General features: G+C 41.2%; 1 protein-coding gene across 7 annotated transcripts in view; it reads right to left on the bottom strand.

Moving 5' to 3' along the window:
* The window catches only part of USH2A (usherin), a 432,455-nt gene that overhangs the window by 386,176 nt on the left and 20,117 nt on the right, over nucleotides 1–26,162 (bottom strand). For all 7 annotated transcript variants that reach the window (XR_014545784.1, XM_083604668.1, XM_083604669.1 and 4 more), the window contains 4 exons: nucleotides 8,658–8,793; nucleotides 6,500–6,563; nucleotides 5,175–5,469; nucleotides 2,724–2,908 (listed from right to left, as the gene is read on the bottom strand). Coding sequence is in view for 6 of the 7 variants with exons in the window: in XM_083604668.1 (XP_083460794.1) it covers nucleotides 2,724–2,908; nucleotides 5,175–5,469; nucleotides 6,500–6,563; nucleotides 8,658–8,793 (680 nt within the window). In the remaining variant the exon portion in view is untranslated. The remainder of the gene's footprint in view (nucleotides 1–2,723; nucleotides 2,909–5,174; nucleotides 5,470–6,499; nucleotides 6,564–8,657; nucleotides 8,794–26,162) is intronic.

Below are 26,162 nucleotides of genomic sequence, written 5' to 3'. Positions count from 1 at the left end.
CATAACAGTGACTGTCTGGGCTAAGGGCAAATGTGTAGCAGTAAGTCTTACAAGTCTCATAACTGTCTGATTGCACCAACTCTTGGCATAATTCAGAACCTAGTTAGCATCAGACCTGTGTAACACTTGTCTCAAAAGCCAGGTTTTTGTGTAGGAAGGTCTAAGACATATTGTCTCCTCTGCCCCTTTTTTGTGAGGTTTGCCAACCTCTAAAACTTCCAGTTTTAGCAGTCTTAGACCTGTGTACACAAAAACTGCTCAAGAAGAGTAACTAGGAAATGTTTGCAACCCCTCAGTTACTCCCCTTGCTTACTATGAGACTATTTCAGGCTGCAGAACATCCTTACATCCACAAAACCTTGACTTGTCTCCTAGAATTCATCAAAGGCCAGGTCTTTTTAACAATTTGTATAGTGATCTTTTAATTAGATACAAATGCCTTTCACTAGAATCATTCAACACTTGGCCTTTGGGCCAGATGGCCCTCTTGGCCTAATTTCAGAAGCCTTCTTCAAGTGGCCAGATTTCTGGCAAGAGCAATCTAACCCTTCCCCAGCAGCTGGCTTGGGGTTGACACTGAAATGGAGAGAGGAGGAGACAGGAAAAAGAGAAAGAGGGGGAGAAAGAGAAAAAGGGATGGAAGAAGCAGAGAAATAAAAGATTGGCACCATCCTCTTCTAGCTATTGCCCTGCCAACTGTGTTCATGTGACCTCTAGAGATTACTCCAGAAGAGATGTATAAAGGTAAAGGTACCCCTGACTGTTAGGTCCAGTCACGGACGACTCTGGGGTTGCAACACTCATCTCACTCTATAGGCCAAGGGAGCCGGCGTTTGTTCACAGACAGCTTCCAGGTCATGTGGCGAGCATGACTAAGCCACTTCTGGCGAACCAGAGCAGTGCAGGGAAACACCGTTTACTTTCCTGCCAGAGTGGTTTCTATTTATTTACTTGCACTTTGACGTGCTTTCGAACTGCTAGGTGGGCAGGAGCTGGGACCAAACAATGGAAGCTCACGCGGATTCGAACCACTGACCTTCTGATCAGCAAGCCCTAGGTTCTGTGGTTTAGACCACAGCGCCACCCACGCCCCTCTATTGGGTACAAGCTTTTAATATGCTGCTATTCTGGATAGGACACGGGTGGCGCTGTGGGTAAAACCTCAGCGCCTAGGACTTGCCGATTGCATGGTTGGCGGTTCGAATCCCAGCGGTGGGGTGAGCTCCCGTCGTTCGGTCCCAGCTCCTGCCCACCTAGCAGTTCGAAAGCACCCTTAAGTGCAAGTAGATAAATAGGTAGCGCTTTATAGTGGGAAGGTAAACGGCGTTCCATGCGCTGCTCTGGTGCCAGTTCGTCAGAGCAGCTTCATCACGCTGGCCACGTGACCCAGAAGTGTCTGCGGACAGCGCTGGCTCCCGGCCTCTAGAGTGAGATGAGCGCACAACCCTAGAGTCTGTCAAGACTGGCCCGTACGGGCAGGGGTACCTTTACCTTTTACCATTCTAGATAGGAATGTGAGGCTTAGTCATTCAATTATCTCTAGAAGGAAATTGTGACGGAAAGGTTTGTTTTGCTGGGCAGGTTGGGTCACAAAGTGTTATCTTTTTCTTTTTCCTGCCAGCAAACGGTTAACGAACGGCAGCTTCTGATTGACCAGGGTTCCAGGAGAGGGAGTTGAAAAGGAGAGGTTTTGGAGAGACAGGTTTTAGGTTGGGAGATAGGGAGTGAGAGGAGAGAGCGTTGGTTCTGGGTAGAAACATCTACTCTGAGAAATATATCAAAAGCTAGAGAAAGGAGTCTATGTGTGGTGTCCTGTGAGAGTAATAGGCCAGGAATTAACTAGGATGCTGAGGCTGAGTCAGGAGAAGTAGAAGCTGGAAAGATACAGTCTACTTAGGTCTGTATCTTTCTCCTGTCTCATTCCAGTCAGGAGGGGAGAGATTCTTCTATGAAAAGAAAAGACTCCCAAACCAGTTAAGAGGGGTGTGGTGATCCCTTGGGTCTGTTACTTGGAGTAGCTCAGGAGTAGAGGAGTCAAAGGGGTGTGTAACTGACAGGAAATACTGCCTTGTTTAAGAGCCAAAGTATTAATCTGCAACAGCTGTGCAACAACTGAGAAAGAACTGAAGTGAAATAACTGGAAATAAGCTGAGATTTTACCATTTAGTCTAAAACCTGTAACATCTGTCTGAAGCGAAGTAACTGAACATAAGCAACTGAAGTTTAAAAGAAGCTGTGCTTGACTAGAAGTCCATAACATCAGTTAAATTTAGTATAAATATTATTAGGTGAACAGTTACCTAAAATAACATTATAACCTGAAGTATCCTTTGTTTTACCCACTTTGTCTCTTAAACTTCCTTTATTTAAGAAAACCTTTCTTGTTTGTTTGATCAAATCCTGCCTGAGACTCCAAATCATTAAGTTTTCCCTTACACAAGTCCCCCACTAGATAATCTGGGGTAAATTGTAGAAATTTGTGTAACTGGTGTACTGTGAGGTAGTTGCACTATATTTAAGTGAGGGCCAGCCCAACGGCGCCAGGGTGAAAAAGTGCAGTTCCACCGATGCAGAAATCTCCAGGCCTCCTGACAACTGAGTCATTGCTGTGTACCAGGAAGAAGAGGGACAAGGTAGCAGGGAGATCAGCAAACATATTGGCAGGAGCACTGGATTGGCTCCACAAGTGCATTTGCACTCCACAGAATGCTATTTGTTCATACCTAGGAAGCTGGAGGCAGTTCACAGAGTCAGGATATTCTAGGGACTCGTTGTTCTCCATTCCAAATGTACTGCAATCCCTTGCAAAGTACTGCCAGTCTTGCCAGTCAGAGTCATGCTGCTTTTTCCTTTGTATTCGTATTGCTTCGGGTTGTGGGCTGAAGAACTGAAGGATAATGTAAAACACCTACAAATCAACAGCAAAATGTGAAGCCATTTGGAATACCTTTATACATATTGGTCCTCGATTCAGCTGAAATTAGCTATTAAAGCAACTATAGGAACATAGGAAGGTGCATTATAAAAATTAAGACAAATAGAAAGAGAGAGAGAGAGAGTTGGCGGCGGATTGGATGGGGGGGAACCACCTCAAAGGGGAGCAGACCAGAGCTACTGCACTGAGGCGGCTCCTCAATGTGCCGCATCATCAGATGAGGCTATCAGTGTGAAATATACTCAGAGTCGCAAAGTGATTTCATGCTCTTTATTCAGCTCGTAGTGGTGAGGAGGAATGAATGAAAGTCCCCTCAAGCATCTGCTTTATATACATTATTTACACAATGGGCTGCACATGATTGGCTAATTCCGGAATTCTACTGTAAGCCAATCAGGTTGTGGATTCACTTCTATCTGGAGCATGACTGGGTGGTTCCTGCCAACCAATCATACTGCTGCATTGTTCTAGGAACAATCAGACTGCTGCATTCTGAATCTTATTGTTCTAGGACCAATCAGACTGCTGCCTTTTGGATCCTATTGTTCTAGGACCAATCAGACTGCTGCAGTTTGGATCCTATTCAACTCAGTACATAACACAATGGCTACAAACCACAATCTCACTGATTTTCTGAGGTGGCATGTCTCTGAGCATTGGTGTTCAAGACTAGTTTTCTGGCTTCCCAGAAGCCTTTGGCTGGCCACTGTGAGAACAGGCTAGTGGACTAGATGGGACTTTGGCCTGATCCAGCTGGGTTCTTATGCACTCTAAGAAGACAGCTCCATGTGTGTGGGGAGAGCAGTAATGTCCATTATGTTTATAATGCACTCCTTCGAGGGAATGTTTTGTTTTCCCTGAGTGCTGTAAGGCAAAAAAGACTAGAAATTCTAAAATAAATAAATGGTAAACTTAGATCATGAAAGCATGCCATTGGAACTTGCTTGTAGAGACTGCCATTTGTTCCTCTCTGCTGATGATTGGTTATATAGACTTCAGACTGAGAATAATGGAAAAATGGAATATATGTGGATTTGCGGGCTTCTGATGCCATTTGCAATGTAGGCTAATGCAGAAGCAATTGTACCAACAAGAGTTTTCATTCCCTGGGGAAGACAAACCACAGAATAGGAATAGCTTTCCAAAGATAGTGTGAGGCATTCAACGCTACCTAGAGCTGCAAAGGAACTCCTGTAATGAGGATTCTGAAAACCAGCTCCAAATCCCATTTGAAGCTGTGTGTAGAAATAGAGAAATATTCCCATTTTCCCTTTTAAATTACTGGGTTTTGTGAGCATTCCCTTTAAGTGCATACAAAACCTATGGGGCTTTGGCATATGATCTAAAAGAATGTTCACAAAACCATGATTATACTCCCACCTCACAAGCTAAACTAAGGGGAAAGGGAGAAAGCACAAAGCTTCTATCTTTGCTTGGAGACAGTGGTGGAAGGAGCCCATCAAAGGCTCCACCTGAAAAAATGGCTGGTGAGCTTAAAAGCCAGCAGAGGGCCCAGGATGAGCTGTGTCCACAATGATTCTGATTGCAAGAATCCAAGCTGTGTAGTTCTAAATGTCAAACACAGTCTTACCCCGTCCCTAGTTGAGTATATCACATCCTAAAAAGGACCCCTGACCACTAGGTCCAGTTGCGGACGACGCTGTGGTTGCAGCGCTCATCTTGCTTTATTGGCCGAGGGAGCCAGCATACAGCTTCCAGGTCATGTGGCCAGCATGACTAAGCCGCTTCTGGAGAACCAGAGCAGCGCACGGAAACGCCGTTTACCTTCCCACTGGAGCGGTACCTATTTATCTACTTACACTTTGACGTGCTTTCAAACTGCTAGGTTGGAAGGAGCAGGGACCGAGCAAGGGGAGTTCACCCCGTTGCAGGGATTCGAACCACCAACCTTCTGATTGGCAAGTCCTAGGCTCTGTGGTTTAACCCACAGCGCCACCCGCTTCCCTATATCATGTACTATGTCACATTAAATTCTTGGGAACTTCTCAGTCCATCATCAGAATTGGGTTCTTTTCATTTTGACAGTCAAACTATCACACCAGTGTAACAGAACATTATCTCCAATTCATTTGAAATTTCCTCAAACTAAGTGAGCAATGAATGTAATTTTCTTTAGCATTTTGTGTTAAATTTTAACAAAAAAGGCAGAACAAATAAACCAATTCCCATTTTCATCTATAAGTAAATAGTATATCGCATAAAGAAATCTTAAAATTACCTGGTACTGTCCATTTTCTAAGTCTATTGTAATGGCTATCCCTCTGTTGAGTTGTTCAGTGGTGCTAAAGACAGATGAAATCCACGAAGTTCCAATATCATTATCATTGATGTAGCTCAAAGGATGAGCTTCGGGGTTTAGTCTGAGCACCCTGTCATTAGTCGTATCATCAGCACCATTAGGGATGCAGTACCTTTGCACCAAAGGGTGTACCCTGGGATGACTTCCAGGACAGCGACATTCTGACTGACTGTGAAGTTGAGGAAATTTTCCAGACCATACTTCAAAAATGTCTCTAGCATTAAAAAACAGATATAAAAAAAGAGTTGTGCACACAATAAAAAGAGCAGTAAGCCCTATTTGTAAAGACCCATCTGTAATTAGCCTTAACAGAAGCGGGACTTAAAAGATGGCTGATAAAGCCAATTTAACTACATGGTTTTCTCTTTTTAAAAAAATGTATTTTAAGAACGCTGCTTTTACATTACTTTATTCTCTGTTAGCATGAAACTACAAAGCTATTTTTATATTGACCTATGCTCATGCTCATAAATATGTTGGAAGTTGCTTAGAGACCTGTCTGTTTTACAAGCAACTAACTAACTAATAATAATAATAGAAGCATGAATTCAGTGGGGCCCACTCTTAAGTGGGTAGGGTTATTATTGCAGCTAGAATTGATGTTCTTCTGGCACTATGTGTTTACATTGGATTTATGCATTCTGTTGGAACTCAATGCAGTCCACCTCGGGAGCAGTGCTAGAAAACAAAAGAATTCCCAATTGAGAAATATAGAGACCCTTTGTCACATCCCCATGATTCACACGCCGGTACTATAGCAGATATTTATGCGGGATGATGGAGGCTCATGCCCACAGTGCTAAGCTATTGAGTTTTTCTTGCCCAAGTAGAAAGGAGATACTAATTATGGTTATGATAGGCAAGGACAGGTTCCACATTCCTGGTAGCAGCCTGGTGTGGTGTCTGTGTGTGTTACTGCCAAAGGGAATCATGGTTCTGATATGCCTTAGAGCCTAGGGAGATCTCTCTGTGAGCGGAAGTTGTGCCAAAAGTGAGCTGGGTCAAACCTTTGATCTTTCAGCATAAATTCCTATGATTTTATCAGCCTGCACCCATGCAGTTAATTAAAAACCCTGTTGGAATCCATGTACATGCAGTTACAGTTCCAAATCTAATCTAGCCATTTTATAAAGAAATATCCAAAAAGACTGGTTAAACTTCGAAGCAAACTTATCATAGCTATAAGCCTTTCTCTCCTTTGATCATGTCACATTTGGGCTTTGTAAAAATGAAAATTTCCCCACCTGTTTGTAAGCGCCACTTGGTACAATCTAAAATCTTGCATCCTCCCAACAAATTGCTCTGAACCTGCGAAAATACATTATAAATAAATAATCCAGTCCCATCAACCAGAAAACAGCTCTGTGCTGCATGAGGGGATCTTAAATTCAGCACACAGAGATCTCTCTTGCACAATTACCTCTTCTGAATGAAACCATCTTGGTTCCGGACAAAACTATGGAGGGCAGTGACTTAATTTTTTTGATTAAAATGATTTATAATAACTTTATAGGAACATTTTGTACCTATCTCTTATCTGATTACAGAGGTGGCACACAGGCTGGCTCATTAGACAGAAGTAATGAGGCAGCCCATGTGCCACCTCTAATTAGAGAAGAGATACAGTAGGGACAACTGTAGCTGTCACTTTATGCAATAAAGGTGAAAGGTATGTTTTTAAAGATTTCTTTTTCTTCCACACAATTATTGTATGTCTGGTATTCAAAAGTGACAGTGTCAACAAGAAGCACTTTGAAATGAGAATTTTCAACTCTTGATATATAGGAGCTGGATGGTTCTATTGGAATGAATCAAACATTTCTCCAAGCCAGATGCAGATATATTTAGGACTTAGCTCCAAATTGCAGTATGTTCTGGATCAGTGATACTCAGCCTTAATAAATCTGCAGGACCAATTCATCACCAAACAGAATTTAAGGGAGCTGCAAAACCACTGGCACCTTATATTGATGGCAATGTTCAGAACATGGTGAAAAATTATTTTATCTCCGCTTCACCAAATATTCAGCCAGGACAATTACAAAACATTTGGTATTTCTGTGATAATAACTCAGTCTTCATTTCCATTTCTTTTCCAAACTTGCTTTTGTATTAATTGTTTTCAGTTGTCAAAGGAATTTGTAGATCACATTGCAAGGAACTCAAAACATTTACATTTCTAAGTCACCTTGTGGGGGAATGAATGCTGAGTTCAACAACCTATAGCAGGGGTCAGACCGTGTGGTGGGCCGGACTATATTTTTTTTGGGGGGGGATCAGTTCCTATGCCCCACAAATAACCCAGAGATGCATTTTAAATAAAAGCACACATTCTACTCATGTAAAAACACCAGGGAGGCCCCACAAATAACCTGGAGATGCATTTTAAATAAAAGCACACATTCTACTCATGCAAAAGCACGCTGATTCCCGGACCATCCGTGGGCTGGATTGAGAAGGCGATTGGGCCGCATCCGGCCCCCAGGCCTTAGGTTGCCTACCCCTGACCTACAGGCACCATCACACTTCTGACAGGATTCTGTTAGTCCTTTGCAAAACTGGAGCTCAGCCAGTTTTGGAACACACACCCTGAACAGTTTTGGACCAGTTTATTTAAAGGATCACCTATGCCCAGTCTGAGGAACTGCCATAAAATAATCATTCCACATTTGTGAGGAATAGCTCTTTTAGCATGGCAACACAATGGTACTCCTTTGCCTACTGACATCAGGCAGGTCCTTCACTGTACTCTTTTCACTGCCTGCTAAAACCAGGTTTCTTTAGGCAAGCCTACCCAGGCATGTAAAAACTGACACGTATTTGAATATGTAATTCTGGTTTCACTGATGACTTTAATTATATTTTGATTTTTTTAAAAAAAACACCTTTGATTGTTATTGATAACTTTAATGTAATTTTTGGTAAACTGCTTAGAGGTTTTATTTACAGGAAAGTGGTAGACAAATTTAGATAAATGAATAATAAACTTAGTGACGTTAGCATTGAAGAATCCTGACATTTTCCTTTTCCAACGAGCTTCAGAGAAGATAAAAATGCCTCAGCTTCCCCTTCTTCCTCCACATTATCTTATGGTTGGCCAGAGTAGCAATTCTGTGCAGTTAGGAGAAGAATAGAGGACAAGTCTATGCTTGCTGAAACTGGGATGGAAGAGGAATGCAAGGCACTAGTGCCTCCCTATCTCCTAACCTGGCAATGGTGTGACATTTCGAGATGAAAATATATGATAAAAGTAGATATTGAAGCAGGTGGAGTAGCATTTTGCTGTCCAATTAAATACCTCTTGCGAAAGATAGTAGAATAACAGGTCATAAAGTCCAACCTCCAGCCAATACAGGAATGCCATACCACAGAATATGATCTTCCCTTAATACTCAGACTTACCATTTAAATTTTGCCCAATTCGCCATTCACCATCAGCAGAGGGATCTGCAATTAACCCAGCAAGAATTCTGGAGTCAAAAGCTGTGCTGTCATCTTCCAAACCATTTATAAAGAAATTGATTCTTCTGTGGTGAACCTATAAAATTACATTTGGAAGGAAAAGCCCTTTTTATTATTTTTTAAAAATGAAACAAAATACTCAGTCTAATCTCATCTGTTATTTACCACCTTGTGTGGAATACAGTGTGCCATTGTTTCAGTTAAATCACCAGAAAACCACCTTATACATTTCGTAACCAATCCCTGCTAGAGAAGATACAACTACTGAAAAGGAAAAGTCCTTCAATGGGTAAATTAAACATGAACCAGGGTAACATTTATCCTATAACAAGATAACATTTAGTATCTTCTTTGTCCCATGTGCATCACCAAATAACACTGATATAATTGAACACCAACGTTATATAGCCATGTGTAGATACTCATCTGAATTATTACTGTCAGTATTCTGATGATAACAAATAAATTGTAGGCAGGCATAGTTAATTATACTGGTATGTCATTGATTGATAACTTCTCTTTCATCATGCATCTGCGTGCTAACCAGATGCAGAGATGGAAACTCCCTGCTTCCTAGATTCCAAGATGGCAATAAGGAATGCAGGATAATTCTTCTTCCTCCCCTCCCCCAGAGGTATTTGAGTAGATTGGAAGTCATTGCTCTTAAGAGTCCATATCTGTTCAATCTTCTTGCTTTAAGAAGGAAGGGTCTTAAAGGTCTACCATCAAGGAAGGCAGTAAAAGACACTGAATGGTGTCAAAGGACTGCTTACCACCAAAAGCCCCTCCTAAGACCAGGAGAAAAACATGTGGAGGTACTTACTCATAGAATCATAGAGTTGGAAGGGACCCCAAGGGTCATCTAGTCCAACACCCTGCAATGCAGGAATCTCAGTTAAAGCATGCATGACAGATGGCCACCCAGCATCTGCTTAAACACCTCCAAGGAAGCACAGCCCACAATCTCCATCTACAGCTGTTCTTCTTTTCCACCATGTGTCAAGACTGTGCACACAATGTAGTGATGATAATCAAAGTATTCACAAACATTTCGTAACATTATCAAATGTTTAAAATGCTTCTCAAGCATTTATATTGCTGCAATGCTTACTGGGGTCCTATAAGAGTAAATGAATATGTAATCATTCCCTACATTTGTTGCATCATGTACCTTAGAAAAAAACCACACACCTTTAATTTCACTTCTTTTTTTTAGCAGATTGTGACAATTTAAATTTATTGCCGAAGGTCCCAGGGTGGGTTACAACATTACAAACAGGTTAAAAAACTTAGTTACAAAAAAAAAATAATGCAATTCCAAAACATGAGGTGGGGGCTGAAAATATTCATCTCAGGTGTCAAAGGACAGGGTAGGGGGGGTACATCTTCAGCATTCACCAAAAGCTATATAATGAAGTTGTCAGACACACCTCTGGGGAAAGGGAGTTTCATAACTTAGGGGCTTCCACAGAGAATGCAGTATTCTGGGCCGCTGAGTTTCTGTGGGCAGTGGAACTATCAAAAGGACCCACTCTACTGGTTCTTAACAAAGAGGGTGTGTGTGTAAGTTCTCTCTCTCTCTCTCTCTCTCTCTCTCTCTCTCTCTCTCTCTCTCTCCTCCCTCCCTCCCTTAACCTAAGGCCACATGCCAACGATGGGTAGGGCGAAAAGTAAGTGTGGCCATCCCACACAGACACATGCACAGGATGCACAGAGGCATACACACAGCCCTTGTCAGCTGATCCGTGCAGATCAGCTGAGGGGAGTATTTATTGTTTCCTCCTCACCCATCAGACTGATCATCTAATGAGCAAGGAGAGGGTGATTTTCAATCCTACCATGCTGCAGGAAGGAGGAAGCAGCTGCAGCAGTAATAGGATGTGGTTTGTCTATTTTCTTTTATCTCCTTTATCGCCACCATAGAAATTGGTGAGGTTTGGGGGGGGTGTCATAGAAAATTGCTTGAGGTGGGCAGATCAGACCTGCAGACAAGCAAGTGGTGTAGGCATGAAGTTGACCTGCAACTGAGACACAGAACATAAACAAGTACAAAAAGAAAACACTTATTATACGGCATAATATATTATTAAAGATCAAAAGATATTGTAACAAAAGCTTACCGCCTATTACACCCTCATTTGTACTTATTTCTTCATAGGGAGACCAAGGCTTGGCAAGAGTGGCTTGGCAAAGGGTACCTAGTCATTTAATGGCATTGGTCAGATTTGAATCAGTGACACAGTCCTGATTCATAGTTCAGTTCCTTAAATACTTTGCTGTACTAGCTTTCTGAGTGGAATAGGATTGATAAGATCAGCAACACCATTCCAATAACCACTGTTTTATCAGGCTTCTTTGTACATACACACAGTCATGAAAATGTGGTGTTTGTGAGCTGCTTCAGAATATTGGTTGCGCCTGTCTGGAAGTTCTGGGATGCATATTGTTCCCTCACATGGGACACACCAGTCATGATGATGCATGTAATGTGAAACCCAGCCAAATGGGTGGGGTATAAATAACAAAATTATTATTATTATTATTATTATTATTATTATTATTATTATTATTATTATTTTCTACCCATTCTGTCTTTTGGATTTTATGAGTAGATATTGGCATAGATTGCGTTTATAGCTCACAGTTCTCTCTGTATCACACTAAGAGCATTGCAACTAACATGTCCAGTTCTTAGTCAAGAATCTGAAAGGACTGCCAATCTATAACTGGGGCATGGTGAATTGAAATGAGTTGCCAACAGTCCCTCAATGGTGCTTTCAGATGAAACATTTAAGTTGAAGTAATTGGCTTTTAGCCATGTTTTACCCAAGAGGGTACATATGATGCTGTAATACTACTGGGAGGAAGTCATGGGGTAAAAGCCGTATTAGCCCTGAATAGCTGCTTAATCCAGCATAGCGTGTCAATCTCCTCTCAAGGTAGTTATGAATTTTGAAGCAGGGTGAAATTTTTAACCAAATTTTTGGTCTGATGTTGGAATTTAAGATTTCTTTAAAAACAGGAGAAGATGGGGGAAAGAAACTGCAGTAATGTTTATTACCTTGTGGCCAGATCTTTCCATTTTTATTAAGTACATCAGGTACTCTCAAAAATCATTCTGGCAATTCAATGACTCACTCATGAACTATGAACAAATGTATCCCAATGAGGAGAGGGCCTCTTTTTTAAGATATAAAAAATCAGTTACTACTATGTTTAAAGGTAAAGGGACCCCTGACCATTAGGTCCAGTCGTGACCGACTCGGGGGTTGCGGCGCTCATCTCGCTTTATTGGCCGAGGGAGCCAGCGTACAGCTTCCGGGTCATGTGGCCAGCATGACTAAGCCGCTTCTGGCGAACCAGAGCAGCGCACGGAAACGCCATTTACCTTCCCACCGGAGACCACTCTATTTATCTACTTGCACTTTACGTGCTTTCAAAGTGCTAGGTTGGCAGGAGCAGGGACCGAGCACCGGGAGCTCACCCCATCATGGGGATTCGAACCACCAACCTTCTGATTGGCAAGTTCTAGGCTCTGTGGTTCAACCCACAGCGCCACCCGCCTCCCTACTACTATGTTTAGTCCAGACCTAAACAATATAATAATTGCTGTTGGAAAGTGTAGATGATTCAAGGGACATCACCACTCTTCAAAATCAACAGACATGCGACTGAAACGACTGCCTATTGCTTCTCTGTTTACCAACCCTCTTGTACTCTGGAAAGCCCCATGCACACTGGTGGCGATACACACACACACACACCACAAGGGTTACTCACACGCAGAGCAGCTTGCTGCACTCATAGCCAATGCAGATGCACATCTGAGCATACATCCCCATAAACATTATGAAGCTCACCCAGATCCGTCTGAACTACTAACTGGACGTATCTTTTGATGTGCATGAAGAACCCCTTCCCCATCCAGGTGCCAACAACTGCCAAGCATAACTTCAACTTTGATGAATTACTTGTTCATGTTTTAATAAACCTTGAAAAATATTTCTGTATGAAAGTTGTTAGCTTTTACCAGCGAACAGCTTGTTTCAAAGAAGAGGTTGGAGAGCCTGGGGTTTTAAAGCTTTTGTTGTTGTTGTTGTTCTTGCTGCTGCTACTGTTCTTGCTGCCAGTTTGTGAAAACCTATTTCCATTTTGCATAAACAGGTACTCATGAGTTTAAAGGGATGACTGCTGAATCGTCTCTCCAAATAGATGCTGAGAGAAGCTAGAGTGCTTTAGTCTGCCTTGATATCCACTCTAATCAAATCAAATGGGACTGGAATAATTGCATCCTAGAAACAATGAGTGTATAAGGACAAACAAAAGGCTTATGAAAAGCCAGAATAATTTGGTGCAGAAGCTAGGCCCTGAAAAATTCATTTGGAAAATCAGAACATGAGCATTCAAAATCCCATTCCACTGTCAATAAAGCTACATACATTTCTGACCAATATAAACAGCCACAGTTATCTAGAAATCTAAGCCTGAATGGTTATCATTAGTGCTTCAGGCACCCTTGGCTGCATTACTATTTTAACTAAGAAAATGTGAAATGAATAGAAAATTGATTTTTATGGAGACAAATTCTCCTTCCTTAAATAAAAATAAATAAAAACAGATGCTGGGGTTTATTATTTTTATTTCCAGAAGCAGTCAATATTGTCCAAATTTGAGATATATGGAATCATTGCCCTTCCGCTGAAGAAAAATCTGAAGGGTATTATCATAATGGCTAGGCAGTGCGATTTGGTTCAAGAAAGTTCTCGCATATGGGAATTTTCCTACTCACAGAACATCACTCTCATTTGGTGTTAGCTTTTATCTATTGACACAACAATGCACAATGAACATGTGAATATTTTTTTATTTCATTTTAATGCAAAGTCTATATATGGGAAGGGAGAATATGGGGGGGGGGGATATGAGAGTGTGTGGCTTGCAATGATTTTCTTTTTTCCATCACACATTTTTTTTACAGCCTGTTACTGTCCTTTTGGTGTTTGACTGTTATCATTATAAAAGATACAGCCTTTTCTGCTTTGTTATTTGTAGCATTATCTCATGTTTTACAACATCTTTGCACACACAGGCAACATGAAATATAACTAGTGAAAAGTTCTTAGCGGTATTAATGCATAAAAAAGAATGTGGTTCCATCTCTACTGTCTTTACCCAGCCAAAAGCTGATGAACAGCCAATTTTCCTTTATCACATTAGCACAGCCATGAGGGAAACGCATTTGTTCTAGTCAGCTACACTAAAGATACTATTACCAATCTAACATATACATGTTTTATATCAGCAGTATTCTCAGAGTATGAGAGAGCCAACAATATATTAACACTAGCATGACAGTTTATTTAAGAAAAGAAAATTGTCTCTGTAGAGGGACAGAAGTTAGAAATGTATGGCTAAAGCTCAGTGTCACTGGCCTAATAAAGGTTATAATTCTTCTGCTTGCTTTATAGCAGGTAACAGTCCGGTGACAGTTCTGTCATATCATTCAAATAAAAATGTTGTCTTTTACAAGTTTAAGTGCACCTTTATTTTTAAGTCAGAAATGAAATGCATCTTATACCTTCTTTTCGTGGTAGGAACATTTGTTCTTCTGGCTGAGGATTAGCTTGCTTGCCTCTATTAAAAATGTGCTTATTACAATAATTCAGGATAATATTCTGCTATAGCTCCTATATTTATCATTTGGTTCTTAGTACATGACCGGGAGGCACCCTTCTCTCCAACGTGGTCGAAGTTAAACATATGAAAATATTTATGGGGTTAAAGGAGAAGGAGAAGCGTCAGAATTGGCCCCAAACATCAGACAATTGGGTATTTCAAAATTTGTGGTTATTAATCGTGGATTTTCTTTCCTCACCTTTTGCTGTTAGATCAGTCAATTTTCCCTTTCTATATCAAAGTAACTAACAATTTAGAAATTAAGCCATGCCACATTACATACAAATACATCTCTCCACCAGTAATACTGGGGAACCATTCTCAAGTCTTCCTTCCCAGAATTATTGACATGGAGGAGGTAACTATGGCTGATGAGAGTTCAACAACAGCTGGAGTTCCACCAATTTCCTTCCCTGGTCTAAGAGGATAGAAGTGATCAGCTAATATTAGGGGAGAACCAAGGGGAATGCCTTCTGAGAACATTATCCCTGAAGGATCTAGACTCCTTCAGCAATTTTATAATGGTATTTGAAAGTATTCAGGAAGCTTTCATTTCATTCCAAATTGGCTTTGTCTATCCTCAATGACACCAGAACATAACTAATTATTATTGGCTATGTAGCATTGTGAATTTATTGCACTCACCATGGTTGCATTCCGACAGCATTTCATTCTGTTTTCCTGGCATTTCCTTACCTGATAATTTTCATATTTTATGTTACCTTCCATGCCATGTGAAAGCCACTTTTGGAAATCTTGTGGAAGTTTAGCACTAATTCCTGTGTCAATCACTTCCAGAAAAAAATCTGTTTAGCACTAATTCCTGTGTCAATCACTTCCAGAAAAAAATCTGTTTGCAACCCCATTAACCCCCCCCCCCAAAAAATGGGAGTTTTGCACTGTGATTTTACTGCCATTTCTGTGGGTCACACAACGTGACAAATTCTGGGATAGTATTCCAGCATACAGTTCTTTCCTCCTATTTCCATGGGTAAATCATGGGGGGATAGACTCTTGCATGTGCATAAATGGAGGCAACATCCCCAAATGTATCTGCTGTAGAGTCACACCACAGCCACTGGTATGAATGACATTTAGTAAGATGTGGTGGTATATTGATCCACAAGCCAAAGTTCCATGACACAACATATATGCAGTTTGAAATGAATGTTAGAAACTGGAACAGAAGCACTAGCCTTATAACCAGGAAAATGAATGCCATAATTCCCATGTCTGAATGCACCCTTTTGAGATTCCAGTGCAAATACAGGTACAATTGATTCAGAAATCATTGCCTTTCCTCTCCTTTGGCTTCCTTTTCTAGCACTGACATTACATAGCCAACACTGATTAGCACAACACTTAGCATAATCCTGCTTCACTACATGTAGGCATTAATTGGCTGGCATTGCCCATGTGACTAATCATAGAAGAAGAAGATGCAATAACAGGAAGGGGGGGTGCCCCCAAAACAGCAGCAGCAGATACTCCAAACAATGGCAGCAAACAGGATATTGAATAGTTGGATATTTTCACAATTCAAGTGTGTTGAGAATTATTTCTTACCCCTCCCATCTGAAAGCACTACTTTTGACCCAACCGAAATAGGAGAACATTTGCTGAAACCAAGATTAATACCTCCTTGTTCTAATATCCACTAAGGGATACTTACCATAGTAAAGCTTCCACAAAGAGGCCCCTTCAAGTCATTCTACGTGGTAGATGATATCATGTGATGTATGTGTGCATATCTCACAGAATATGGAAGAATTTTCTTCATACTTGCACAAACACGCACAAGGGAAAGATTTGTGTGGGTGTGTAGATATGTCTCCATCTACACAATGAGCATCTCTACACAAAGGAGTTGGCCATTTAGATTGTTCTTTTGTGGTATCTTGAAACAATCCAGCTTCGCTTTGTGTCCCCAGCAGGTTAATAGACAGAAAGGCTGAATTTTTTTGCTGCAATTCTTGTACTTGTTAGGGGACCAAATTAACGATGGACTCTTACATAATATCCAGTTCAAATTGGTTAGTTATATAGCAGTGGCAGCGCAGACATGGAGGCTGACCTTCAATTCACCAACCTTAGATTGTGGAGCACTGGGCAATTTTTCTTACAATCAAGTAAACTGAAGTTCTATCAACTCCATTCATTGAGTTATCATAACAGGTACTCTCTACATATGAGCTGTTATGCAACTTAACTCAGACTGTTATTAGGTAAATATATGCATATATCTTCTTCCATCCTCTTCACTACCCCACATTTCCTCAATCCCAATACTGGTGCATATCAAGTTCCTTCTGAATAAACTCACTCTACAGGAATAGACACTACATTAATTCCAAGGTGAGAAAACAGATTAAGGTTATGACCAAAATGACAGGTCTATAGCTTCCTTGAATGGCTTAATAGAGACAACAAATCAACAGTAGTTACCGATGACAACAGATACAAGAAAATACAACAGATAGTAGAGGTGATAAAAGAAGAAATTAGTGATACCTTTCTATTAAGAAATCAAGAAACTCAAGGATAAAATGAATTATCCCTTCGGGTTCTCTAAATATTCTTGTTTTGACTGCACATTTATTAGTTAAAACCAATTCTGTGCTTTAGAGTCAGCACTTTAAAAAACTCAGTTCATATAAAAATATATGTTATCCTGTTGATGCCAAGCTACTAGGTTACACATGAAAATCAAAGCTAATTTAAAAACATAAGAAGGACCAAAGGCCTATCTAATCTAGAATCCTGTTCACACAGTGGTCAACCAAGTGGTTATGGGAAACCCGGAAGTAGGACCTAAATCATTTCAGAAAGCATACAAGTCAAGACTTTGTACATCTATCAAGAAATCAGGAGTTCTATAACTGGGCCAGCATATTCCTTTCCCAATATGTTGTTCTTTGATGTCTGGAAGGCACCATCAAGAGGGTGACCACTGCAGTTGTGGTGGAGCACAAGGTGGGAGATTTTAGAAATGAGGACCAAGCCATTTGTAGTGAAGGAAGAGAAGGTGGGATAAGTTTATCTGTCTTTCTGTTCCTGTCCACAAGATACCACCCAATATGCTGCCAGAAACTCTCCACAAATATAGCAATCAGTTGGACTTCCACCATCACTCTAACTTGAAAACAAAATCATGGTGGTAGAATTTTACTTGTCACTGCATGCTCCTCTCCAGTTATGCCCCTATCCAAAATAACCATGGCACAAGTAACTTCGGCAGCTTCTGTTCTATGAATGATGGACCCCATCTTTAATCTAAAAACAATGGATAGCCTCTCTTCTAGAGTTATTTAAGGGTAAATACTATGGGTGCAACCCTGCCATCAGTTACGCAGGAATAGTTCTATCTGATGCCCAAGGGACTTATGCATGAATAATTTCTTCTAACTATTGTACAACTGCAACCCAAATACACATTAGTTATTTTTTAAATGTGTGTGATGTGTATGGCTGTGAAAGCTGCTGAATCAAGAATAAAGTCATGGAGAAAGCAAAGTGAGGGGCATATTAGCTACCTTGAGAACAGGAGGCTTACCAAAAGGAAAGGGGTCAAAGTGTGGTGCATACGCTACCCTATGATCTGTGCTTCCTGGACATCTTGCTTTAGAAGTGCATTAAATGGTTAATTATATGGAACGATAGGAACTCAATGGTTATGGGTCAGTGGACTGTGTAGGGGTTAATAAGGCACTGGTCACAGGTAAAAATGAGTTTGCTGTTCTCGTAATCTCTCATTCCAGTATCATAAATAGTAATGGTTTTCTCCTGGTGAGAGTAGCAGCACGTTTTGTTGTTGTTATTTCATAACAGGACTCATGTGAGTGCTTATATACGGTATACTTTCTTGCTTGCTTTTGAAGAGGATTCTTTATTCTGCTTTCTACTATAATGCAATTTATTAAAGTGGAGTTCTTCCTGGTCTTTAACTAGAATAGCTGTTTAGTTTAATGCCTTTTAATACTGGCTGTTAGATGTTTTTAAGAAACAAATTGGTCAATATAAACAAACTGGGCTCCATGATGGACTGGATGAGGGCAAATGACTGAAGCGCAATGCATGAAAGGAGTTGATTATAGGGCTAATCCTGCAGTTGGTGAGCTTCATGGCTGAGTGGGGATTACGAACTCTGGTCTCCCAGGTCCTAGTTCAACACTCTAACTACTACACCACACTAGACTTAGCATAAATATGTGGGACTTGTGCCACCCCAATGGTGCTAAAGTATAACTCGCATCATTCCTGACCATTGGCCATGCTGGCTGAGGGAGATGGGAGATGGAGTCCAACAACAACAGGAGGGCTACAGGTTCCCCACCCCAGATTTAGTATAGGCATACTCAGCATTTCCCATATTTCTAGTTTCAGCAACTCTCTCCCTATGCCATTTTTTTTTAAAAAAAAGCTTTTAAAATGTGGGAGGAGGTAAAGATTAGAGTTCATTAATCTAGTGCCTGACAAGCCTTTTAGAAGTCAAATGAGTCTGATACACACATCTTGCTCCTATTGCATTCCCTCTACCCCCCAATTTGGTGTTGCCTTTGAACGCCATGGCAGTGATTGCTAGAATGGCAGCTTCTACCCTGGTACCATGCCTGGCCTCTTATAGTCTGTGTGGCACACCCGTCTGTATTAAGCTTTGTACAGTATTTGTGCAATCTACTGTATATCATTATCCTCTTGTGAGGCACACCGTGAGGGTGGGGTGGAGAGAATATTTTTAATCATTTGCTGTTTGCATTTTAATATTTGATTCGGAATGAAAATTGAGAGAACACAGAGGGTTCTTGGCAGATCTAAAGATTGGCAAGAGATAATGAATTTATATAGCAAACACATGAGAACAAGAAACACGTCACTTTAACATGAAAGGGCTTCTCTGCATATGTCATGAGGAATTTGTCTGGGGCCTCGTTCTTGAGAAGACCAAAAAAAAATGCAAATGCCATGTTAACACAGCAGAAATCAAAGGATGACGTCCTGGAGGACAAGCCAGCTCAGATAATTTATCTGCATAATGTCTGACAGACCAATGGTAACATCTAAGCTGGGTAGCAAAACTTCCTGATGATGCTGCCAACTATGGTGCTGTTTCAGCTGAAAAACTGTCTTCTGTAAACCCTGATCTTTATGCATCCACAAAGGAACTAAACATGGAATCAATAAAATTACTATAGGTGGTATTGAACTAAGTTTTACTCTGAGTAAACCCACTGAAAATTTTTAAAAAAGGTTTGTAACTCCAAACATCTCTTCTAGGGGGCATGTGTGTGTTCTCTACACATCTTGGCAACAGAGCAGAAGGCTGGGCTTGGTGGAGGAAGTCTACAGCTGTAACTTGACTGGTAGTGCACAAGGTCGCTTGCCTGAGCAAGAGGGCAGGCGCTGACTGAGAGGGGGCTTGTGCTGCCGGCACGGTTGCCATCATTTGTGTGACGACGCTGTCTGCACCCTATTGTGTGGGTCAAGATAGCTGAAAATTCTCCTCCAATCTGAGCAAGATCAAAAATACGTTTCCCTGCCATTTCAGATAAGCTGAATCCACTGCTCTGCTGTTCTGTTACTCTTTCCCATTGTTAAACATGGAATCACTCTGAAACTACTCTTAACATTTATGGATGTATAGTTCTTATTTTTCTGAACTGATACATACGGTCTTCTTCACTCTACGTATACATGGACTGACCTGGACCCTTCTATAATCATCTGAGGCCCTTCTTTGTGTACCTCCTATGAGAGACATCCAGAAGGTAGCAAAATGAGAATGGGCATTTTCTGCAGTGGCTTCCCACTTGTGGTAAGTTCTCCCCAGGGAGGCATTTTCCTTACATATCTTTAAGGACCAGGCAAAAAACATCTCTCTTCTCCCAGCCCTTTGGCTAATTAAACGATCTATGACCCTCTAGACTACGTGTGAGGGGGTATTGTTTTTGTTTGTTACAATGGTACGTATTTTTGTGTTTTTACTTAGTAAACCGCCTTATGATCCTTGGGTGATTTGCGGTATAGAGATTAAATAAATTGAGGCAATAAGTGGTTAATTGCTGCTATCTATGAATATTCTCTAAGTGTCAAAAAAAGTATGAAATGAGATTCCATCCTAGAGATCTCATCCTGTGTGGTTTGGATAATTCTATGATTGTTTACAGGTTCTGATAATTGGATTGTAGTTTATACCATGGTCCTTGTTTGTCTGTCATGACTTAGTGGCTCCGGCTTGTATTTTCTCTATCTGTTTAAATTAATACTATTTTTAACTGGCTTCCTGTGATTTGGTCTCTTTGTTATCTGTTACAGGGGACCCTCTCCTCTGTGGTTCCCCCCTCCCCAATATGCATTCTGACCAGACGTCCGGAATCTTCCCAACCAGCCTGCTTCCAACTACATTTTCACCTAGGAATTCCCTGGGGTTGGATGGTGATCTTCTGCAAAGAATGAATGTGCTCTATTTCTGAACAGTAACCTCTCCCACAACCTTTCCTAACTTTTGTTCCTTTTATACACTTTTGTGTTGTGGTTCCAATTTTATTACTTTGTATTGGGGGTTGAGGTGGGAAGGTTCCTTTTTTCCCCGCTGTCAGATTACCTTCTTGAATTTAAACTGCCTAATTGGAAAACCAAGCTTATTTTTAATATTGAAATTGGATCGGGATGGCACCATACTTACAGATAACTGCTGGACTGACTATAACTTCCTTTCTGAATATATTAAAACATGGGCATTCCCGTGCAGTATTAGGTAGGTAAAAATAAGGCATGAAATAAACATTAGGCATCAACTCTTAAGCTCTCTGTCAAGAGTACACCAAGGCTTCTAACCACAGAGTTCAACTGAAGGTAACTATCTGTCAAATGTAATCTGTGAAAGTGAATATGCTTAAGCTGGTGCTATGAATCAACCAAAATTGCTTTGGTCTTATTGACATTCAATTGCAAGAAGTTGCAGCTCATCCAGCCCAACAGACAGCCTGACAACACCAAGAGTGCTTCAGTGACAGAAAGCTTTAAATATAGATGCAACTATCATCACAATGCACATGGAACTAAACTTTATGATCCTTCATAGCATCGTCGGAAATTGGTCGGTCAGTCATCAAGTGGGCAAAGAGGCCATAAGACCTTGCCGTCATGCTCGGCCTTCTGCAAATTCCTTCAGTTAACAAATCATCACAACTCGTTATGAAGGAATACAAATATGATTGACAGCTAAAGGCCACTTGAAGTTGCCACACTCTCACCTGATTTTTTTTATTTTTATTTTTTGGCCTTACTATAGACCAGGGACTGCACGATTTGTTACCCACCAAGATGAAGGCTCACTGGTCATGCATTACAATCTGCTGGGTTCTTAACAACCTTGCTGTTTTTGCAGTCCTGCAGAAAGTAGGGTGCAAAAGAAGATTTATTGAGTTTCTAGTGGGCATTTGGCTTTGGAGAGGGTCATAGGTTATACAAATCGGGCTTGTGCTATCTGGGATCCAACTCACTTCGTTTTGCTCTGCCAAGTGTCAAAATCTGCCATAACACAACTCCAAGGCTCACCACCCATACCATCTTTTGCCCACCTAACCAGAAATATGTTTAAGGAAGTTGCTAAAGAGTTAGCCTGTTTTAGTCATTACTACACTTTCCCTTTCAGAGCTCAAGATATTTACAAAAAGGGCCACTTCCACCTGCATGAACCTGTCTGTATTCTGTAATCATCATGAGAGTCCCTTTTCCATGGTCAGAGGTGATGCAAGTAGCGACCAAGGACAGAGCAGCCTTCTCAGTTACAGCCCCAAACTATCTCCAAGGATAGGATTAGGTTTAGGGAGATTAAGCAGAAAAGTAGTTCTGAGTGCTGTACTGATGTCACAGTTCCCCAAACTTCCTGATGACTGTTCTCCATAGTTTCATATCGCTGTTAAATAGCATTGGGGACAGAACCGTGCCTTGCTTCACCCCACAGCTAAGCTGCCAAGATGGAGACATGCTACTCTTTGGTACCGGTAATGCAGATAGGAATGGAACACTGTAAACTGTGACTTCAATTCACAATCTATGGAGACATTCCAGGAGGATACCATACTCAATGGTATCAATAGCTGCTGAGAGAACCTACAGCAGCATTAGCATTGTACTCCTTGTCTCTCCCTTGAACAGGGTCATCTGTTGGGGTGACTATGGCCGATAGTATGACAAACTCAGGCCTGAAGCCAAACTGGAATAGATATTGATTCAATTGTTTTCTCCAGTAGTGCCTGCAGCTGAGCCGCCACCTTCCTCTCAAGCACCTTACTCAAAAAGTGGGTGTTGGAGACTGGGCAGTAGTTGCCAAAACTTCAGGGTCCAGGGAGGGCTTTTACAATAGCAGGTGTATTGTCATCTCCTTCATGACATTTGGAACAACCCCTTCATGTGAAGGTGAATAAGCCAACCCCAAAATCCATCCAGGCAACCACCTACTTGAAGTGCACTATCATTCTTAGCTTTAGCTCTCCTGGTATTCTCTCTACAAGCTTTAGCTAAGGGTGGAAATAATTTTTCAACCCAACGGTCATGAGCAACTGCCAGTGTTAGGCAGGGCCAGGCAAAAGTACTTGACACAGACTGCAAAGAGTCCTGGGGGCTAGACAGAGGGACCCCTAGGACCACATGCATGCCCTGGGTTTGAGGTTCTCCTGCCTTGCTTTAGCTACTACTCGTTTGTACATATGCCACTTTTAATTCCAAAGCCCCCTCCAGTTTCTTTAGACAGTTCCCATTTTTCTTACACAATACTGCAATTGTGCCTTCAATATCCCACCTTTTCAAAACAAAACATCCACCCATCTTAAACTCCTTCTTCCTTGAGTATTTCTACCCATGGGATTGCACCTACTATTCCTGTTGAATTCCCCTTGGGTTGCATGCTTGTGAGGGTATCTGGAAACTTGTAAGTGTAGCGGGAGTTGTGACAGTGAAGCAACGGGTTTGTGGGAGTGTTAAGAATCCTCTCCTTCCACTGTTTCTCTTCTCCAAAACAAGTTTTCCAAAAAAAGGACTCAGTGGGTTTTATTGTAGAAATGTGCATGTAATAGCATGTAACATGTTGTTGTATACATGTGGTCATTTGCCATATTCAAAGGGTTTGATTCAGCACTTTGCTTTCTGAACAAAAATACACATTGGGCAGTAAGAGTTCAGTTCTCCCTACAGACTCCTTCAGCAAGAACTACTTGACAATTAGAGAAGTCTGACAATTTAAGAAGCATATTATCATCTGCTTTGCATGTGTAAAAAGGTCTGGATTCAATCCCTGGCCTCTTCACATAGAGCAGAGAACATTCTCTGCTTGCAAACCTGGAGAGTCACTGCCAGCAAGTGTGGCAATACTAAATAGCTAAACAGACCAATGATTTGACTCAATGTAATGCAGCTTATGTAAAGAGATATCAATTCTCAGTCTAATTATTGGAGAGAATGTTGAAACAGAAAACGGTTTGCATGTGAAATCCCATTTAGGGACTCTTAACTCTTAACGTGGGTGGCGCTGTAGTCTAAACCACAGAGCCTAGGGCTTGCCGATCAGAAGGTTGGCAGTTCGAATCCCCGTGATGGGGTGAGCTCCCGTTATTTGGTCCCAGCTCCTGCCCACCTAGCAGTTCAAAAGCACATCAAGTGCAAGTAGATAAATAGGTACTGCTCCGGCGGGAAGGTAAACGGCCTTTCTGTGTGCTCCTCTGGTTTGCCAGAAGTGGCTTAGTCATGCTGGCTACATGACCCAGAAGCCGTCTGCAGACAAATGCCGGCTCCCTTGGCCAGTAAAGCGAGATGAGCGCCGCAACCCCAGAGTCGTCTGTGACTAGACCTAATGGTCAGGAGTACCTTTACCTTTAACCATCACTACCAACTCTAAACCAAAATATCCCTTTTCTTTCCTTTTACTACCCAAAACAAAGACATGCTGGGGCTATCTTCCATTTTTCACATGCTCTGTAGTGAAACAAATGCTGTTTCAACAGTGCTAGCTGCTCCACATTCACCCCATTTAAAACACCCTCAGAGTATCTAAAGGAGCCCAGCCATTTTATCAGACTATCCACCTCATCTTTTTTGCATCTTCCTTTATCACCTTAGCATGCAAAGATTTCAACGATATCTGTAAGGCCGAGGCACAGCCACTAGGTTATCTGGGAATACCTGAGTCGTGAAGCTATTCTGAGGGGCAAAAAAAAAGACCTGGGGAAAAAAGGTAGGGAGAGAAGGGGGGAAATAGAGACATGTCTCCTAACCCTTTCCTCTAAGGATTTGCCCACTCCTCTGCAAAGCAATGGCAGAGACAGAAGACAGAAAAAGAAACCTCATCAGGGGATCAGAGTGACAGAACTGTCATAAAACAGAGGATCCAGGGAGGATAAAGGAGGATTGGTAAAGAAGAGTGAGGGGGAAAGGGAAGAGAATAGGGTCGGGAAGAGCAAGTTATCTCTTTGCCTTTCTTTCTTTTGCCTCAGGCCCATATCGGCTTTTCCTTTTTTTGACTTAACTGGGATGAATTTTAATTGCAGTTTCTCGATGCATTTCATAGGCTGTATATTTTCCACTTGTGTGGAGTGGATTTCCCATTCATCACAGGAATGCAAGCAAAAATCCCCAGAGCATTTTAGCTTTTCCTTTCAAAGTTAGCTCTGCTTTTTTAAAAAAATAAAAATCAATAACTTTGGGACCATTTTGGCTGTCTATTACATACTTGCACATGTATTTCAAATTTAATGCTGATATGATTGCTTGATCCTACCTGTTCACCATATCCATACACAGATTCAGGTTGATATATACATTTCGCACAACAATATTCAGATCACACTTTCACACAGAGCTTGGCATTTTGTTTCAGAAACTGTAGGAAGGGTTACGATCACATGCTAGCTTTTGGAAATTTGCACTGTTTTTTAAAAAAGAAAACTCTCAATATGTCAACTATTCACTAGCAAATCCCTTCCCTCTTCAAATCCTCTCTTTATCCCGCCAGTGATCAAAGTCCTCAACCCCCCCCTTACTTTCCTTTTTTGGCTAAATAGCAACATTCAAAATATCCCAGCTACTTTGTATTGCCCTCAACATCCACAGAAACTCTCTCTGTTGAATCCGTCAAAATGTTTATAGGAGTGTTTCAGCGTGTGGTGCATGTGTGTTTTTTAACTTCTGCTGCAAATTCAGTATCATCCTTCACCAATATTACTACCTTTCTTCCAGCTTTATATTAGTTCTTTCCCCTCACTAAAACTCTTTCTCTATCTTGGCATTTTAAATCCCCTTTCATTTTCTTGGTTGTCTCTCTTATTCCAATAATATCTTTCTTATCCTTGAAAACATGTCACTCCAATTCAGCAGTCTTATTACATATGCTCCTAGCATTTGTCTAAAAGATATTTTAGCTTTTCTCTTTGCCCTCCTTTACTTTTCTTTTTCACTATCTCCTACAATGTTAATCCCTTCTCAACGGGAAATGGTTTTCCTGCAATCCAAGACTTTCCTTTTGTGCGCAGTGACACTAGTTCAACCTGAATCCCTCAAAGAACCATGTAAATTAAAAGAAAGGAAGGAACCAATGATGGGACTCTGGTGAGCACCTGAAGCAATTAACTTGATGTTGAAGAACTAGCTTTGTATTAATACAAATTTAACCTCACACAGTGTGATCAGAAAGAAACCAGAATGTGGTCTGCCTGCGAAGGTGCCTCAGCTATTCCAGATAATCTAAGAGGTTCTTTCTGATCACCTTGCAAAAGC

The sequence above is a fragment of the Podarcis filfolensis genome (genome assembly GCF_964270895.1).
Source record: "Podarcis filfolensis genome assembly, chromosome: 3".
Lineage (NCBI taxonomy): Eukaryota > Metazoa > Chordata > Lepidosauria > Squamata > Lacertidae > Podarcis > Podarcis filfolensis.
This window is presented reverse-complemented; position numbering and strand designations above follow the sequence as displayed.